General features: G+C 39.2%; 1 protein-coding gene and 1 long non-coding RNA gene across 2 annotated transcripts in view; one reads left to right on the top strand and one right to left on the bottom strand.

Annotated features, from left to right (window-relative positions):
* Nucleotides 1–18,832, top strand: part of LOC132824252 (transmembrane protein 263-like) — a 181,862-nt gene extending 163,030 nt beyond the window's left edge. The window contains exon 3 of the mRNA XM_060838576.1: nt 17,456–18,832. Coding sequence (XP_060694559.1) covers nt 17,456–17,742 — 287 coding nt within the window. The 3' untranslated portion in view covers nt 17,743–18,832. The remainder of the gene's footprint in view (nt 1–17,455) is intronic.
* LOC132824254 (uncharacterized) overlaps nt 1–19,996 on the bottom strand; it is a 427,072-nt gene that overhangs the window by 237,546 nt on the left and 169,530 nt on the right. The window lies entirely within an intron of this gene.

Genomic DNA, 19,996 nt, shown 5'->3' with positions numbered 1-19,996 from the left:
GACTGTTTCTTGGGATTGATTTTAAAAAAAGACGTCTAGTTTTTGCTTTGTCTTTTTCTTCTGCCTTGAAGAATCTGTTCATCGAATGCCAGATAATATCTTACTGAATGAACTGCTATCTTGCTGTGCTCTGCGTTGTAATCATTGTCCTCTTAAGAGCTGCAACTGCCTCTCAATTTCCCTGAGGATAGAAGACAAAAGAGAAGTGAAAAGCTCTTGTGGTGCTTCCTCCTGGACTTCACCTTTTTCATCTCCAGCTTCCACTTCCCCCTCAGTGACAAACTGTTGTAGATCAGCTGCAGAGAGCTTTTCACAGTGGGGCTCACGCAGTTTTTTAATATCCTTACTTTGCACTTCAAAGCCAACCTGTTTTGCAAGGGCAATACAATGCTCTTTGATTTTTGGGAGCTCCTCTGATATTTCCCATCCAGGTCTCGTACTGTACCCCACTCCTGCTCTGACAGCAGCTGACATCGGCACATGCACAGGATGACACACAGACTTCGGTGCAGATATCAGCTCCTGCGCAGAAAGAAGCATGTGAAACGATCGCTGCTGGAATTGCGCTATTGCAAAGAAGTAAGCATTCTCAAATACTGTTCTTCAACTCTTCAGTGATATTACAGCAAAGTCGCACTGCTGATACACACTTCCTATGAGAACTGTCTATATGCATTGTATTTGACAAAGTGGGGATTAATCCTCAAAAGGCCAAAACTTCAAAACTCTAACTTTTTGAAGTTCAGTTTCAAGTAGGTTTAACAGCTAAGATGGGATAACATGAACACATTGCCCCATTTCTCTAATATCTGAAATATGGCAACATTAGAAATACGCTGAGACCATTCACCAACTTGAACATGGGCTGAGCCGCTTCTTCCTTCTGCTTCCACATCTTCATCAAAATGGACTGTCAAAAAAAACTGCACAAATCTTCCAATCAGTAGACTGCACAAATTGTTTATTCTCTTCATCATGTGACAGTTTGTGTCGGGGAAGGAACAATATTTATGTAAAAGCGAATCGATATTTTTAATAGAATATTTTCGATATTGGAAATCCGAAAAGGTGCGCATAGATTTGGACAGGGGCCAGGATAATTTGGTAGCAGATAAAATATCCTAACATTTTATCATTTATGGTGTCTTGCAATCATATGACAGCAGTGAAATTAGGATAATGCAAAACAATTGTCTATTTTTAGTGATTGTAGAGCTTCCTTTTGAAATCTCCAATTATTATGGAGATGATTTTGAATTATGGTATAAAAGTATTTATTGTCCCTTTCAATGCTGTTTCTTCTTCTTGCATAGAGTCATAGAGATGGTACAGCACGGAAACAGACCCTTTTGTCCAACCCATCCATGCCGACCAGGTATCCCAATCCAATCTAGTCCCACCTGCCAGCACCCGGCCCATATACCTCCAAACCCTTCCTATTCATATACCCATCCAAATGCCTCTTAAATGTTGCCATTGTACCAGCCTCCACCACTTCAGCTGGCAACTCATTCCATACACGTACCACCCTCTGCGTGAAAAAATTGCCCCTTAGGTCTCTTTTATATCTTTCCCCTCTCACCCTAAACCTATGCCCTCTAGTTCTGGACTTCCCGATCCCAGGGAAAAGACTTTGCCTATTAATCCTATCCATGCCCCTCATAATTTTGTAAACCTCTATAAGGTCACTCTTCAGCTCCGATGCTCCAGGGAAAACAGCCCTAGCCTGTTCAACCTCTCCCTATAGTTCAAATCCTCCAACCCTGGCAACATCCTTGTCAATCTTTTCTGAAATTTGAAAGGGTTCAGAAAAGATTTACAAGGACGTTGCCAGGGTTGGAGGATTTGAGGTATAGGGGAGACGTTCAATAGGTTGGTGCAGCTGGAGTATTAGTGAGGAAAGGCTTTGAGCTTGGCTGTGCACTATGTCAACTAGGTAAAAACAGGGACTGCAGATGCTAGAAGCCAGAGTCTAGATTAGTGGTGCTGGAAAAGCACAGCAGGTCAGGTAGCATCCGAGGAGCAGGAAAATTAATGTTTCGGGCAAAAGCCCTTCATCAGGAATAGAGGCAGGGTGCCTGCAGAGTGGAGAGATGAATGTAAGGAGGATGGGGGTGTCCAGCAGTGTTTTCAAAAAATAAGTAGCACTTAACCATCATTGTGCATTATACACTGGTGAGCCTTTCAATGTTACACGTCCAAATTGATCTTTGTCTTATAATTATAGACCGGTGAGCCTTACTTCTGCTGGAGGAAAGGTTTTGGAAAGGATTATAAGCGATTTAAGATTTATAGTCATCTAGCAAACAATTTGATTTCAGATAGTCAACATGGTTTCGTCAAGGGCAGGCCATGTCTCTCAAACTCATTGAGTTTTTTGAGAAGGTGACCAAGCATGTAGATGAGGGTAGGGCAGTTGACGTGGTGTACATGGACTTCAGTAAAGCCTTTGATAAGGTTCCACATGGTAGGCTGTTGGAGAAAATGCAGAGGTATGGAATTGAGGGTGCGTTAGCAGTTTGGATTAGAAACTGGCTTTCTTAAAGAAGTGGTTGATGGAAAATATTCAGCCTGGAGTCCGGTTACTAGTAGTGTGCCACAAAGATCTGTTTTGGGACTACTGCTGTTTGTCATTTTTATAAATGACACCGACACAGCATAGGTGGATGGATTTTTAAATTTGCATACAGCACTAAAGTCGGTGGAGTAGTGGACAGTGTGGAATAGTGCTACAGGTTGCAGGGGGACTTGGATAAACTGCAGAATTGGGCTGAGAGGTGGCAAATTGAGTTCAATGCAGCTCAATGTGAGGTGATGAACTTTGGGAAAAATAACAGGAAGGCAGAGTACAGGGTCAATAGAAAAATTCACGGTAGTGTCGATGTGCAGAGGGACCTTGGAGTCCATGTACATAGATCCCTGAAAGTTGCCACCCAGGTGAATAGTGCTGTTAAGAAGGCATACGGTGTGTTAGGTTTCGTTTGTAGAGGGATTGAGTTCCGGAGCCACAATATCATGCTGCAACTATAAAAAACGCTAGTGTGGCCACACTTGGAATATTGTGTACAGTTCTGGTCCCCATATTTAGGGAAGGATGTGGAAGCAGTGGAAAAGGTGCAGAGGAGATTTACCAGGATGTTGCCTGGTCTGGAGGAAAGGTCTTATGAGGAAAGGCCGAGATACTTGAACCTGTTCTCATTGGCAAGAAGGCGGCGAAGAGGGGATTTGATAGAGACATACAGGATGATCAGAGGATTAGGTAGGGTATACAGTGAAAGTCTTTTTCCTAGGATGATTACTTCAGCGTGTACGAGGGAGCATAACTACAAATTGAAGGGTTTAATAAATTTAAGACAGAGATGTCAGAGGCAGGTTCTTTACACAGTGTGGGAAGGGCGTGGAATGCACTACCTGCTAATGTAGTCAATTCAGCCACATTAGGGAGATTTAAACAATCCTTAGATAAGCAGTGTTGGGGAATGAGCTGAGAATAGTTCACAGATCAGTGCACCATCGAGGGCCGAAGGGCCTGTTCTGCACTGTATTGTTCGATGTTCTAATTGTTGTATCGATGCATTTGCATTTTATATGCAAATATCTTGTGCCTGTATTTAAAGTCAAATACCCTCAATCTTAATATTTGGCTAAGAAGATGTTATGGAGGATTTGTACCCTTAAATACTGCCACTAAGATTAGATCTCCTGTCTGGCAAGGTCCCCTACCCAGCAAGCAATTGTTGGAAATAAGTCCACAAGATAAGTTTTTGCAGGTTATTGAACTGTAAACATCATAAAAGATTGTAATCTTGTTATCCATTAAAGGGAGAGATGTGTTTTTAGTCGATCTTTCCGTGATGGACAAACATCATTTAGATTATGACGTTTGTCCATGTAAGACAGGTAATATTCTTTAACGTAATATAACTTCCAAAGAAACTGTCACAAAGATTTCAGCCATTTCTCAGCAGCCACAATGTCATTGAAGAAGTGGGAGATGGCTGGACTTTCTTATCCCCTTCAGGTGGTAATTGGCCAGTATTTATATGCCACGATTTTTTTCTGCTACTTGCCAGTTGTGTGTAAATCTTATCCACACACTGCTGTTGGCTATCATGAGCTACTTAATTGTAACTTAAATTAAGCAACAAACTCCTCATTCTCAGCCTCCTAATGAATTAACTTCCAAATTATTGTGTTAACAAGGCTAGCATGAGAAATACCTGTAGTAACTGTTATCCATCAATCATGTCCCTTCTCCTTATTTTTATCTTTTTGGAAAGAAGATCTTCTCCAAATCTAACTTGGAATACAATCACAGGAAGATTTTTCAGTTGGCCCCGATTGACCTGCATTTTACTGGGGCTGCCTGCAATGGTGTGAAAAGTACACTTTATTCTGGCTGACAGAAATGATGTAATAAACTTTCTCAAGAACAGAAGTGATACTGGTATATAAAAATCTTGGACACTGTTGAGATAGTTGGCCCTTCAGCAGGTGACTGAGAAAGATTGATTTCTTTAAAAGAATGGAATCAATCTCAATTTCCATGGTGAGGATAAATTTTGTAATCCCATTGTGCATCATGACTAGGGTCACTGAATTCACGGGGGATAAAATAGCTTTGAAGTTAACATTTTCCATCAAATTGACCTGCAAAGAGCAGTTGAAGTGCTAGCACATTGATTGAAGTTGAAAGATTTCTCCATTACTGTGATTTCACCAAACAAAGATTGGGTGAATTTTGTACAAACACTTGAAAAAGGAGTTAACATTAATTGTCGTCTGAATTTCTATGTTAGTGATTTCTTTGCATTTTAATATGGGAAGCACAATTGCAAAATAGTGTACTATGGAGCACAGCCAGCAACAAGCCATTTCTACTTACGATTACTCAATGTCCTTCACATTTTAACAATTTCAAGCAGGAAAACAGGAGCAGTGTTTGTGTTTTTCATCTATTTTCACTTTGTACCTGTGTTTTCTTGCAAGCTTGGAAAAGGTAATTAAATAGCAAGAGGAAAATAAATGAATTGCGCAGTGTTGGAGCTGGTTGACCCACTGTAGCAATACCATGGCTTTAAGAGGTGCATTTTGTCCTTTTTTTAAATGAAGAGAGCTCAGTACAGAGGTCCCGAGTGGTCTCTTCCAAGCCAATAAAGTAAGCAGCTTGTTAAGCCTTGGGTTTTTTTTAAGTTAGAACAATAGAAGCAGCAGGAGGGGGTTTAGAAATAGCATGAAAAGGTTGGGGGCAAGCTCCCACAGAACCAGGATTTCAGTTTAACTTTCAGTAGCTGTTGGGATTTATAAGTTGCTATACATCTCTCCCTGCTGCTGTAAAAAATACTTGAGTTCCTTCTCTCTCAGAATTTTTTTCTGACGTTCTTTCCTCCTGGATTGAAGAATTGCATGTGAGACCATCTATTTTACTGAATTTGCCTTTGAAAAGGTTGTGTTAATGAGATGCTACTATATTGGGACAGTTGCCATTTAGTATTTAAATAATCTATCAGTCTGTGAGGTTTCCAATAGAAGAGTTATTGCAAGTCACTTTTGTTGCTATCTTAACTAGAGGGTAAGAATAAAGTGGATTTTGTTTCAAGCTTGGTAGTTTCACCAATCAAATTGCATCCAAAACAGAATGCTGTACACTTGCCTTTAAAAATAAAAAGTTGGGGTCAAGGCTGTCTTGATATATTTGGAATGCTTTGGTCTCGTCCATACCAGCCCTTCCTCCGCAGAGAAATTAGGTTTATTATGTGCCATCAGCTAAAAATGCAAGTTCTACTAAATTAAAAGCGTGTAAAACCTTGAGGTAATATAGTACTGAAAGTAAGTTCAAACCATTAAATCAGTGGTCCAAACGATCATTTCAAATCACAAGGAAATAGACGTAATTTTGTGAGGTTGGTGTTATTTTGAGAAAGTTGCTTCACACTTATTTTTATCCGTGATGCAAATCATGAACTTGTAGATGTTGGAAATCTTCAGCAAGTCTGGCAAAATCTGTGAAGAGTGAAATAGGTCGACCTATTGTAATTGCAGAAAGTTAGAGATGTCAAGGTTTTAAAATAAAAGGCAGGAGAGAACATAAAATGGATGATAATGGGGCCAGGACAGACTCAAAAATATTACAAATAGCTTTTGCCTGGAAAAATGTGTCCAGTGGTTATGAGCACCCAATTGTTAAACTCTGGATAGCTTCCAGAAAGCTATCTAATGTTTGAGTACAGGATGGGATTCCATGAGCTTTTGTTGAGTTTCATTAGGACAGTGCAGAAGAACAAGGACAGCAATGTAGGAGAGGGCTGTAAAACTAAAATGATGGGTAGTGCGTGCCATCATTCAAATCAGGGTCAGGCTTGCAGACTGAACCGTGTTCGCAAAGCCATTGTCCAGTCATAGTTTGTCTCCCCTACACTGAAGAGATCACATTGTTAGCAGCAAATACTGTGTTGCAAATTGAGAAAAAGTGCATATAAGTCAGTTTTTTGTGAAGGAGTAGTATTTGGGGCTTTGAGTGTTGAAGGCGAAAGGACAGATGCAGTTGAAATTTGGTAATACAAAATTGGTTCATGTTAAAACATCATGAACATAATGTGTGACAATAACTAAGCCTAAAGGGAAAGAGGCATGAGTGCAGGCTTCAGCAGTGGCTGAACTGAGAAAAGGGCAAAGAGGGGGCAAAGTTAGGGGCCTAGAAATAAATTATCTTTAAGGCACGAGTGAGTTTGGATGCTTACTGAGATGACTAGTGAGATACCGAGGTTGCAAACAAACTGGCTTAACCTGAGACTTAACCAGGGAGAGGAATCAAGTCAACATATATTGAATGGCGTTTTAGGCAACAGAGTCCCCAAGCAACGATTTCCCTGGATGTTTATGGGAAAACTCCTCTTCTACTTCTGGTTGATCCCACTGAGATGCCAAATGTGAATGAGAAGTAGGACAAGATCAAAAATATGTCTTTAGAGTACATTTGGAGCTATTGGAAACAGAAAATAAGAACATTCATAAGCCATTTGCCCCTTTTGAGCCTTCTCCACTATTCAATATGATCATGATAGTGTTCATATTGAAGCTAGTGTTGGACTGGCACAGACAAAATTCACACAATACCAAATTATAGTCCAACAGGTTAATTTTGAAAGCTAGTGCTTCTAAATAAACTTGTCGGACTTTAACCTGGCAATATGATCATGTCTGATCATCCAATTCCATGCCCTGTTCATGCTTTCTCCCCATATCCTTTGATTCCTTTAACCTTAAGAATTACGTCTTACTCTTCCTTGAAATGTTCAGTGTTTTGGCTGCCAATGTTTGGATGGCAGTGTTCACAGCTTCACCATCCTTTGGATGAAGAAAACGCTTGTCATCTCAGATCTTTGCACTGTGACCCTTTGTTTGCATTCCCCAGTCATCAGGAATATCCTTCCTCTTTACCCTGTCTGTTTGAAGCTTTTACATTTCTATGAGCCCCCCCCCCCCACTAAATTTGAGTGTGTATTGATGGGAAAAAGATGTTGTTAGTTCAGATTAAATTAGAGTCAGAGAAATGTACAGCATGGAAAAAGACTCTTCAGTCCAACTTGTCCATGCCGACCAGATGTCCCAACTTAATCTAGTCCCACTTGCCAGCACCCCGCCCATATCCCTCCAAACCCTTCCTATTCATATACCCATACAGGTGCTTTTTTAAATGTTGCCATTGTACCAGCCTCTTCCACTTCAGCTGGCAGCTCATTCCATACACGCACCACCCTCTGCGTTTAAAAAGTTGCCCCTCAGGTCTCTTTTATATCTTTCCCCTCTCACCCTAAACCTATGCCCTCTAGTTCTGGACTCCCTGACCCCAGGGAAAAGACTTTGTCCATTTATCCTATCCATGCCCCTCATGATTTTATAAACCTCTATAAGGTCACCCCTCAGCCTCCGACACTCGAGGGAAAACATCTCCAGCCTATTGAACCTCTCCCTGTACCTCAAATCCTCCAACCCTGGCAACATCCTTGTAAACTTTTTCTGAACCTTTCAAGTTTTGCAACATCTTTCCAATAGGAAGGAGACGAAAACTGCACACAATATTCCAAAAGTGGCCAAACCAACGTCCTAACCAGCCGCAACATGGCCTCCCAACTCCTTTTCTCAAGATTCTGACCAAAAAGGAAAGCATGCCAAACGCGGCCTTCACTATCCTATCTACCTGCAACTCCACTTTCAAGCTCCTATGAACCTGCAATCCAAGGTCGCTTTGTCTACCAACACTCCTTCGGACCTTACCATTAAGTTTATATGTCCTGCTAAGATTTGCTTTCCCAAAGTGCAACACCTCGCATTTATCTGAATTAAACGTCATCTGCTAGTTCTCCCTGTATTCCAAGAGATGTAACCTTGCTAACCAGTCTTCCCTGGGAACCTTGTCGAATGCCTTACTGAAGTCCATATAGATCTCACTACCTCTGTCTTCATCAATTCTCTTTGCTTCAAAAAACTCAATCAAGTTTCTGAAATGTGATTTCCCACACACAAAGCCATGTTGACTATCCCGAATCAGTCCTTGCCTTTCCAAATACATGTACATCCTGTCCCTCCGGATTCCCTCCAACAACTTGCCACTGGCCAATAGTTCCCTGGTTTATCCTTAACACCTTTCCTAAAGAGTGGTACCACGTTAGCCAACCTCCCGTTTTCCGGCACCTCACTTGTGACTATGTGATAGAATATCTCGGCAAGGGGCACAACAATCACTTCTCTAGCTTCCCACAGAGTTCTAGGGTACACCTGATCAGGTCCTGGGGATTTATCCACTTTTATGCGTTTCGAGACATCCAGCACTTCCTCTTCCATAATATGGACATTTTTAAAGAGGTCACCATCTATTTCCTAACGTTCTATATCTTCCATGTCCTTTTCCACAGTAAACACTGATGAAAAATACTTGTTTAATATTGCCGCCATCTTCTGCAGCTCCACACAAAGGTCACCTTGCTGATCTTTGAGGGGCCCAATTCTCTCCCGAGTTATCCTTTTGTCCTTAATGTATTTGTAAAAACTCTTTGGATTCTCCTTAACTCAGATTGCCAAAGCTATCTCATGTCCCCTTTTTGCCCTCCTCATTTCCCTCTTAAGTGTACTCCTACTGCCTTTATACTCTTATAAGGATTGACTCAATCTATCCCGTCTATACCTGACATTTGCTTCCTTTGGTTTCTTAACCAAACGGTCAATTTCTTTACCCATTCAGATGCCTTTTAAGTGTTGCATTTGTACCAGCCTCTTCCACTTCCTCTGGTAGCTTATTCCACACATGTACCACCCTCTGCGAGAAAAAGTTGCCTTTCGGTCTCTTATATATCTTTCCCCTCACACCTTCATCTTTTGTCCTCTGGACTCCTCCACTTCAGTGAAAAGACCTTGTCTTATTCACCTTATTCATGCCCCTCATGGTTTTATAAACCTCGACAAGGTCACCCCTCAGCCTCCGACGTTCCAGGAAAAACAGCTCTGGCCTATTCAACGTTTCGCTATAGTTCAAATCCTCCATCCCTTGTAAATCTTCTCTGAACCCTTTCAAGTTTCACAACATCCATCTCCTAGGAAGGAGACCAGAATTGAATGCAGCGTTCCAAAGTAACCTAACCAATCCGGTACTACCAAGCAATAGTCCAGTGATTGTTTGTACATTCTCAATGATGGTTTAAACCATGCGCAACAAATTGAGGATTTTTATTTCAGTTTATTCTTTCTTCCTCGTTTATTGACTGAAAGAATCTACAATCTTAAAAAACCCACATCCTTGATTATGCAACTAGTACTACCACTTCAAAAGGTCCAAATCTTGATATTTGGAGGGTACTCTGTTTTATTTCTTTTCTGCCAAAATGTGATGCTTTGCATTTCTTTGTATTGGTAAACCACAATTGTCACCTGTCTATCCACTGTTAATTTATATCTTTGTAAAATTTCTTGTATGGTTTTTCATTACCCAAATTTGGTATCAACAGACTTTGATTTAGTCCTCTTTATGCCATTGAATAATAATTGATTGAAGGGCTTATTTTAATTGTGTGACCTGTTATGTGTACACACATGCATTGATTTCAGCACCATGTAACTATATTGAGCAAGCAGCCATTGTTGAATTTTACTTACATCTCACCTGAACGAAGGGGACATGCAGCAAAATGCTCAAATCTTCTATGCTACACACCCTCTCCACTTGAAACAAGAGCTCATACGTGAAAATGTAAAGTGCCACATGTGCAGAGTTTCATGGACAACCAAATCAACAACACCAGCTCAACAGAGCGAGCTTCTTACTTTTACAGTACTTTAATCACAACCAAAACACATGGTTGCAATCCATTACTCAGGAGAAAGTAAGCAGTGCAGATGCTGGAGGCCAGAGTCGAAGAGTGTTGCTGGAAAAACACAGCTGGTCAGGCAGCATCCGAGGAGCAGAAGAATCGATGTTTGGGGCATAAGCCCTGATGAAAGGCTTATGCCTGAAATGTCAATTCTTCTGCTCCTTGGATGCTCCATTACTAAAGTTCACGTAATGATTCTTAAAAAAAAAATCATAATCTGATCAAGCAGAGACAACAGAGCTTTGTGAAAAGGAAATGATTTTTAATTTGTAGATGGTTTTGAATAAACAAAAACAGATTTGATAAATCTATTCACTGATCCATAAGGTCCATTGACTGCACTTCAATGTTAGTGAGTGATACAGCAAGGAAATAGGTCCTTTGGCCAAACCTATCCATGTTGACCAGATATCCTAAACTGAACTAATCCCATTTGCCTGCATTTAGCCCATATCCCTAAATCTTCCTAACCATGCAGCTGTCCAAATGTATTTTACAATGTTGTAACTGTACTGCATCTACCACTTCCTCTGGAAGCTTTTTCCATGTATGTAGTACCTTCTATGTGAATAAATTGCCCCTCAAGTCCCTTTTAAATCTTTTCCCTCTCGCCTTAAACCTGTGCCTCTAGTTTTAGACTCCCCAATTGCCCTGTTCTTTCCATTCTGTCCAGTTGTGTTTACTTCTAACTGCGTGTAAAAGAATGGCTTTGCAGTGCAAAATGTCACCTGTGCATTGTCCTTTACCTTGTCTTCAGCATTACGGTACCTGATTTAATGGTTTTAGTCTCCTTGCTTAAAGATGACTTTGTGCTATTTTGTAATTTTTGTTAGTGACAGACACTCTTGTACTAATCTAAAGTGTACATAATCAGGCCAGGTGAGTGACAAAATAAAGAACTGTGGATACTGTAAATCTGAAATAAAAATTGCTGAAGGAACTCAGCAGGTCTGGCAGTCTCTGGAGTGAAAGCAAACTCAACATTCTAGGTTCAGTGACCCTTCAGAACCAGTTGAACCATATTTTTGTAGCCAATTCCTTCCCGCTGGGGAGATCCCCCTCCACCCTGCCCACTACTAAGAAATAATAGGAGGCTTCATCTTATTCCACTCTCTCAGTAATGACCTTACATTGGAACAGTGTTATTGGCCTAGCTCATCAGTTTCACACTAGTTTCACAAATGGCAATGTGACTGGAGGATTGTTTGTACCTACATTTGGAGTTAACATAACAGCTGTTGCTCTGTTTCAACAATCGAAGTAATTTGTTTATCTCCAACTTTCATTTATTTTGTGGTGCTTGTTTTATTTTCAGCTTTCTTCCATTCATCTTCCATGTGCTGTCTTTTTAGCACAAAATGAATACAAGTTAGTCGTCTTGTTCCAAGTTCAATTTTAAAATCGATCATGTGAGCATTCAAGATTTTTCAGACTCCTGAAACAGCTTTAGATTAGATTAGACTTACAGTGTGGAAACAGGCCCTTCGGCCCAACAAGTCCACACCGACCCGCCGAAGCGAAACCCACCCATACCCCTACATTTACCTCTTACCTAACACTACGGGCAATTTAGCATGGCTTTAGATCTGCCACAGTGGAAACCTAGTATTTGGCAACAACCTGAACTTTACCATGACCAATTGCTCTGTTCTTGTAGACCATCTGGATATGACACTTACCCACAGATATGAGCTGGAAATAGACACATTGTATTAGTTGGAGACTCCCCTCAGCAATGGTGGAGACAGAGAGAGATACAGTATGGAAGCAGACCCAGCGGTCCAACTTGTCCATGCCGACCAGATATCCCAAATAAATCTAGTCCCATTTGCCAGCATTTGGCCTATAGCCCTCTAAACCTTTCCTATTCAAGCACCCATCCAGATGCCTTTTAAATGTTGTAATTTTGCCAGCCTCCACCACTTTCTCTGGTAGCTCATTGCATGCATACACACATCCAACCCTCTTTGTAAAAAGGTTGCCCCTGAGGTTTTTTCTAAATCTTTCACCTCTGACCTTAAACCTATGCCCTCCAATTTTGGACTCACCCACCCCAGGGAAAAGACTTGTCCATTTACCCTATCCATAACCTTTTGTGAGGTCACCCTTCAGCCTCTAATGCTCCAGGGAAAATAGGCTGTGCTTAATTACCCTTGCTCTATAACACAAACCCTAAACCCTGGTAACATTCTTATAAGTAGTATCTGAACCCTTTTTAAGTTCCACAACATCCATCTTGTAGCAGGTAGCACCTGAATTTCTGACTAAATCTGGAGTTTTGGCAGCCATGGCCTGGCTCTCAGTGAAATCTGATGGATCAGCCCTGCTGACTTAGAAAAAGAACATGCAATCTGCAACTTCCTTTCAGCCGTTTCCTCAGCCATGGTCTCTGTCAGCGTATTGACTTTGCTTTCTATGAATGTCTCAAAAATTGAATTTATGCATTGGTGCTTAATTACAAGTTAATCATTACATCTCTTGAGACTCTCAGAAACCTTATGCCACCTTATTCGTGTTCAAAATCCAAAGTTCCAAAATAAATGCTATTAAAATACACAGTGCATACCTTCCACTCACTATCTGTGGTCATCTATTTTATTTATTTTCAGCCAGATTTGTAACCATTTAGCATAATTACAATAGTCCTCAATGGTCAGGTTAGATTTCCCATTGTCCCAAATATGCCTTCAGCAATCTTTTTTTCAATTTTGTACCACGCTGACTCAGTGTCCTGAACTAATACATACTGCTTGTGGAACAATCTTTCAAGCCTCCTTCAAGATCATTTGGGGTTTCAAACTTTTGTCGTAATGTTGTTCAGTCCTTTTTACAAATGAAATGTAAGGAAAAATTCTATCTCATCCTTATTGTCATATTTGTTGTTTATTTCAATGAAGAGAGCAAAATGTGAATCCCTATAGAACCATCTGTAGTTCAATCATCTGATGGTGACCTTGTTGTGCAACCCCAGGCTACAGAAGAATGGCACTTTAGAAACAATGCTTAAAGTATTGACGTAATTGCATTACAGCCAATACACACTTTAAAAGTTTGCGTTTTAGAAACAGTCCCCAATTTGTCAATCATGTTATAGCGAATTCGAGTTAACAAAATGTGTGTTATTGCAGACTAACCTGTATATATATTATTGCATTTCCCCAACAGCGGGGAAATAGAACCAAACATTCACAACTTGCAAAATACTACACTGCTGATCAGAGTTGCTTCAGTAGTTGAGTGTGTGTTGCTGGAAAAGCACAGCAGATCAGGCAGCATCCAAGGAGCAGGAGAACTGATGTTTCAGGCTGGAACCCTTCATCAGGATAAAGGGCTTTTGCCTGAAACATCGATTCTCCTGCTCCTCAGATGCTGCCTGACCTGTGCTTTTCCAGCAACACACTCTCAACTCTGATCTCCAGCTTCTGCAGACCTCACTGTCTTCCAGTTGCTTCAACAGTGTCCAGTAAACTATCAAGACTGTAGTTTATTTGGGATGTTCGAAAGAAAGTAAGTTTCTCATGTTTTTGGTTGCTTTCATCAGTGTGAAAAGACCAGTTAAAGGTGATGGTCATGAAGGAATCTTTCGGTTAGGGAAGAGGAGGTGGTGGAGGAGTCGAGAGTCTTGCACTCTGTGTGCTTATGTTGTCTGTTCCCCAAAAAATGTATTTTTACTTGTTAATCATTTTATCATCTGCAAAAAAAATGCAGCTGACTGGTTCACCTTAAAGAAATGATGGCACTGTTCAATAATGCCCACAGAATTGCCTTTTCTGTTAGCACTCTTATCTTCAAAATTCCTTTTTCTAAAAGAAACTTGCTTTTAAAACCCTTCCCAGCCCTCAAAAATTACTTTGATTTCTATTCTTCTTTCGCCCTTACTCATGAACTTTTGGACACTTCAGTGCCATGCACACACCATTAACTCAGATATTAACCCATATACTTAGATATTTGTAGTTTATTTTATTGCAAATGTGACTACCTTCATTTGGGGATAGGACGTTGATTAAAGAGGTGGTCACAAGTTTATTTTGCATCCAGTTCGATGAGCTCAATATGGAAAAATTGAAGGCCCACTATTGTAATTAGCTGCTACTGACATTTAATATTCTGATTTGAAGATATTGCCCTGTCGGTTTATTATGTTCTCAAATATAGCTTACAGTAACAATTTTCAGATATTGCCTTAATGGGTCTATTTTATGAAAGCATGCTATTGAAGTTCTAAATTCAGATTTTTCTTCATGCACTTGAAAAATTCACTCTGAACATAGTATTGTTAAAGCAATACACTAGGAAGAGCAGTGCAATCAAATACTGAGCGCTGAACGTAGAGGCTAACTGATGTCATAATCTGAACTATAAGATCAGCATTTCGTCATAATAATGTAATTAACAGCATCTTTTCAGAAGTGCAAGTCCAACTGTAAGATCGACTTGTGGTAAAATTGGTATGATACTGTGATAATATATGCAGTTTGACAGAATTCTGATAGATGTGCAATGCAGAAAATAGTAAATGGCCGTGAAATGATGATACCTGCAAAACATTGAGTGTGTTGGTTATTGATAATCTTATGGTTAGATTTGGTAAGAATTGATGTCTAGACTGTTGACATTCATGTGGCTTTCAAGATGTTTTGAAATCTTCACATTATAATTCAACATAATTCTTCAGAATTGATCATTTGAACTCTGTTTACTGACACCCTCTCAGTTTTGACCGATTTGTAAGGTCTTATTTATTATCCTTGTCATTAGGATTTCCATGGTATTATTTATGTGTACCCTTTGTTATTTCTTGGGGTTAAGGAAGGCCAGCATTTAATGCTCATTCCTAATTACCCTTGGAAGGTAGTGCTAAGTCACCTTTCACTGTAGCAGGCACACTTGTACTGTGGTCGAAGGGAGTATATGGAATGAAGTTTACCAACTTGAGACTTGGAGAAAAATTTCTGATGTTTATTGCTTTCAGCTTCGAGTACAACTGGAACAGATTTGCTCCTTACAGCAACAGAGTTATATTTACTGCTACTGGTTGCAATGAACAGATGCTTAGTCTTTCCCCTTAAAACCACCTTGTGCTCTTAAGTTATAACATATCTCCAGGTCCATGGCTTTATATCATTATATCAATCTGTATCTTGCAAGATCTGGACAATATTCATTTCTCTGCCAACATCACTAAAGCAGACTATCTGGTTATTTACCACATTGCTGCGCATGTAAAAATTGGCTGCAATTTAAAAAAAACTGATCACTGAAGATCTTTAAGAAATGTGGAAACCATAATGGGTGCTACCCACGTACAAGCCCATTATATGAACAGTGCTTTGATTGCAGAAATCACTCTGACTTATGCAAGCTGTGTTTGTCATTGCCAATTGACTATTACAGCGGCTGAATGAAAATACTGAATTTGTAACTGACTAAATAATCTGAGGGACTTTGAACAGTTTGATTTAGTTTTATTATTGCTATAAGTTCATGAAAATATCAATATTGTATACATTTGTTTGAAGTCAGTGCTTCTGGTACAAGAAAAATGACAGCTATTTTATATTAAGCTTGATATGTTGGGACCACTAAATTGACAGAAACTACTTAAATTATGGGACATGAGTGATGCTGCCTTTTCCAAATTTTATCTGTGCTCCTGTATCATCAACTACATTGTGGGAAAAAGAGAGTTCGCACTGTCAAAACTTGAGTCACAGTTCTAACCTTGTCCCAAAGTGTAAGTGTGCTTCCTGCACCCACCATGTCAAGTCCTTCAGGGTTGTTCATATTTCAATAAGATCACTCCAGACTGAATATGGTCTTATTAAGGCCTTGAACAACTGTAAGATCACTTCTCTACTTTTATATTTATTCCATTCCTCTTTCAATAAATAAAAACCTTCTGTTTGTTTTACTAATCACTTGTACCTACGTACGAATGTGATGATTCACGTACTAGTGCACCCATACCCATCTGTACTTCAAGTTCTGTCTGCTTTGCTATTCTTCCTGCCGAAATTAACATTTTCACAAGATCTCACATTGTATTATATCTGCCAGTTTTTTGCCCACTCACTTAACTTGCCTTCATTTAGATTCTGTCTGTCCACCTCTTAACTTTCTTTCCTACCTATCTTTGTTTCATCTATAAATTTTAGCAATCATTCTCATCCAATTTATTGAAATAGAGGATAAATAATTGACAAAAATAAATGCTGCACACTTAAATGTATGAAGGATTTTAAAACCGTCAAGAGCATGTCGCAGAAAGCCATAAGGTGATTGTCAGTAAAGGAGACTGTTTGACCTGTTAACTTGTCACCTTGTTCCCATTGTCCTGTCAGTTGTTTCTAACTCAATAGTTATTCAGTTCCTTTTTGAAACACAGTTATTCTGCTTCTACCATGTTATATTCTTGAAAGCCAGTTGGTGAAGAAGCACGTGATAGCTAATTTTTACTCTTATTTATTTACAAAGTGAAATATTACAACTCAGAATTCTAGACTACTTGTCCAGTGACATGAGCACTACACCATTGTCTTTGAATTATAGAAGACAATTGCCTTTTTCAGGTTTTTATAAGATTGTAAATGGGTGATCTTAAATAATTACTGATGCAAATTATTATCAACTACATGTTAGAAAGGTTGTTTCTTTGAGATGAGAACAATCATCAACAGTAATATTATTGTATAATTTTAATTGTGTGTATGAGACTTTTTTCGTAATCTGTGTTTAAATCAGGGGTATGAATTGCAACTGCATGCAAAGCGTCCAGTTTTTAAGTTGGGTATTCTTGCCTGTCTTGGATATAAATATTGATTTGAATCTGTACACTCAGTGTCATCCTTGTATTGTCCTGGATTAAATAAAGTAACTGATTTAAAACTTGAAAGAAATTTTTGGAAGGGCAAGTCAGGTGACAGTTATGATTAGTGCTGTTGTGTGATAAGCTTAAGTTTATTTCACTGCACTTTACTTTTCATTTTCTTTATTCATAGGTTAAGGTCTAAGAATGAATGTATTATGAATGTTCTTTCAATGTGCCTGCTCTTATTTATAGTAATCATATTTTTACATCATTTCCATAGAACCCAAAAAGGATCTTGGCATACAAGAGCCAGGAATGATCTGGAAAGTGACTGGTGGACTTTACAGTATCACGAAGGGAGCGGTAGGTGCAACACTTGGAGGAGTGGCTTGGGTTGGAAGCAAAAGTCTGGAACTGACCAAAACTGCAGTAACCACTGTGCCAGTGGCAGGTGCTGGCTTGGTGAAGGGAAGTGTGTCAGCAGTGACCGGTGGAGTCAGCGCTGTGGGCTCGGCTGTTGCCAGCAAGGTTCCTTTTACACCCAAAAAAAAAGATAAATCTGATTGACTAAGTTTTTGGGTATGTTTTCCTTAAAGAAAAACATCATGACTTCAGTATACTTGGGCATACCTGGATACTTGTACGTGCTTGGTATTTTTTTCAGAAGGGGCAACCAAGTAAGTTTTTTGTGTTTACAGAAAAGTTTGCTCCCTGCCTCACTTCACCAGTGCAGTTCTCATGCCACATCTTTTCATTGTGTATGCTGTAAATGATACTGAGCCATTGTTTCCATAATACAGTCAGCATTAATACTGTATAGCTTTGTGATTCTGACTTTTTGACATAAACATTGGCCATGTCAAAATTGACAGTCATCACACCAGATGCATAGAGACCATATCCCCAGTGATGATTCTTTCAACTGAAATGTACAGAATTTTTCTTTTGAGCGGGGAATGAAACATTTTGTCGTGATCAAAAAGAAGATTTCTCCACTCTGCCACCAATGTATGTATTGGTTCCTGCAGTATTTTGTATGTTTGTTTTGATCCTGTTGATGATAATGGGACTAATTTTCCAACTGCTTTTTATTTGTTTTAAGCAGGATATTATAGGGTGAATGTTGCTTCAAATGTGTCAGTGGCAGAAAATTTTGAATATTTTATTGGGTAAAGTTAGTATCCAGTTTTAAAAGTATTTCCTACATGCAGCAAGTTAGCTTTTTGCTTGTTTGTGCTATCCTTTGGTCTGCCTAACTAGCTCGGTACTGAGAGTAACATACAACACTACAATGCTTTAGCATAGGTTACATGTTGGCATCGCCTTATTCCTCATTATTGTTTGACTCTTGTTACTTGCTATAAATGACTGGCTCAGCAGGCTATAAGAATAAAATTTGGACAATGACCCCATTTGCAATTAGTGCTGTTTTCCTTTCTGTTGTGCTTTACATTTACCTTTCCATCACTTTTCTGTATACCTGATATTTCTGTAATGTTTATCTATTAAGACTGAAGCAGAAAATTGATTGCTCTTGACCAAAATGCAAAACATTTAGTTTTTATCTATAATAGAACTATTTTTGCAAATATGACACCCGAAAGCAATGAATTAGACTGTAAGTCTGTATTTTAATGGAAATAAAGTTTGAAAATCACCAACTTCTTTCTGTGTTGAACTTCATATAATTTGTGCATTATAGGAATTCTTAAGTATCAGTATACTTGTGTTGGAAAAAGCATTTTGTGAATTAATTTGCAGTCTTCTTTCCTTTCAACATTGGGTATAAGTCGCATTTCGAATGCAATCACCAACAAATGCAGAATTTGTGTCGGTTAGTAAAGGGAATACAAGTGTTAAATCTGAAATATTACTTAAAATGAAAATGCAAGAAAGTAACAGGCAACATTGGTTCACAAAGCAAAATTTGAACCAAAAGCATGAAATCATTCACTCAAACTGATACACATATAGAATAACCTTCCAGAAAGAACAATGGAGGTGAAAACACTGAAATCTCTTTATTAACAATTAGCTGCTGAACTGATGGGAATTTAGAATCTCTCTGGGCGGATGAATTAAAATCAGCCAATTGACTTCCTTCATCTTTAATTATATTGTGAAAAAATCTAGCTCCAAGATGTGAGTTTAACCAGTATTTCCAGAGATTGTGCTACCCTCAGCAGCATTACCACTGGCAGAGGGTCATGGCCTTCCTGGTCACTAACTACTATCTACATATGTTTTCACTTAGTGAGGGAAGATGTACAAGTTATGTGAAGGAGATTGAGAAATTGAAGCTTCAAATCACTTAAAGCCCATAATGTGTGCAGTTTTGCACGTGATGCTGATTTTCCTCCTGCTGCAAAATTAGATTTACATTCAAATCAACAATAGAATGATTATGGTCCTCGACAAAACCTAGAAATTGAGAGTTCAGCATCGCAAGGTGTGACTTTAAATCCAATAAGTCTGTCTATTGGTGCCCTAGCATCAAAATAATACACCAGCGATCTAACTTTTAAAATAAATCTTTAAAAATAATGCTTGACATGCAGGAAAGGATGCCAGTTACTCTGATCTAGTCTGGCCAATACTCAACTCTATTGCTATTGTGTAGTGTAATTCGTAATAGTATACCACTATGAAGTAGCTGAAAGTCACTATTTCACTGTACTAACAAATCATTTCTACTGCAAGAAGGTGGACTCTCCAGTTTCTTAGAAGCTGGAACTAAACAGCATGTATAACTTGGTCAGTGTTTTCCAGAAGCAGAGAACAGTTAATCAAAGTAAATACAGAAGGAGTTGATTCAAGGACT

Source organism: Hemiscyllium ocellatum, chromosome 18 (assembly GCF_020745735.1).
Source record: "Hemiscyllium ocellatum isolate sHemOce1 chromosome 18, sHemOce1.pat.X.cur, whole genome shotgun sequence".
Taxonomy (NCBI): Eukaryota; Metazoa; Chordata; class Chondrichthyes; order Orectolobiformes; family Hemiscylliidae; genus Hemiscyllium; species Hemiscyllium ocellatum.
Note: the sequence above shows the minus strand (reverse complement) of the source record. Positions and strands in the feature narration are given on the sequence as shown.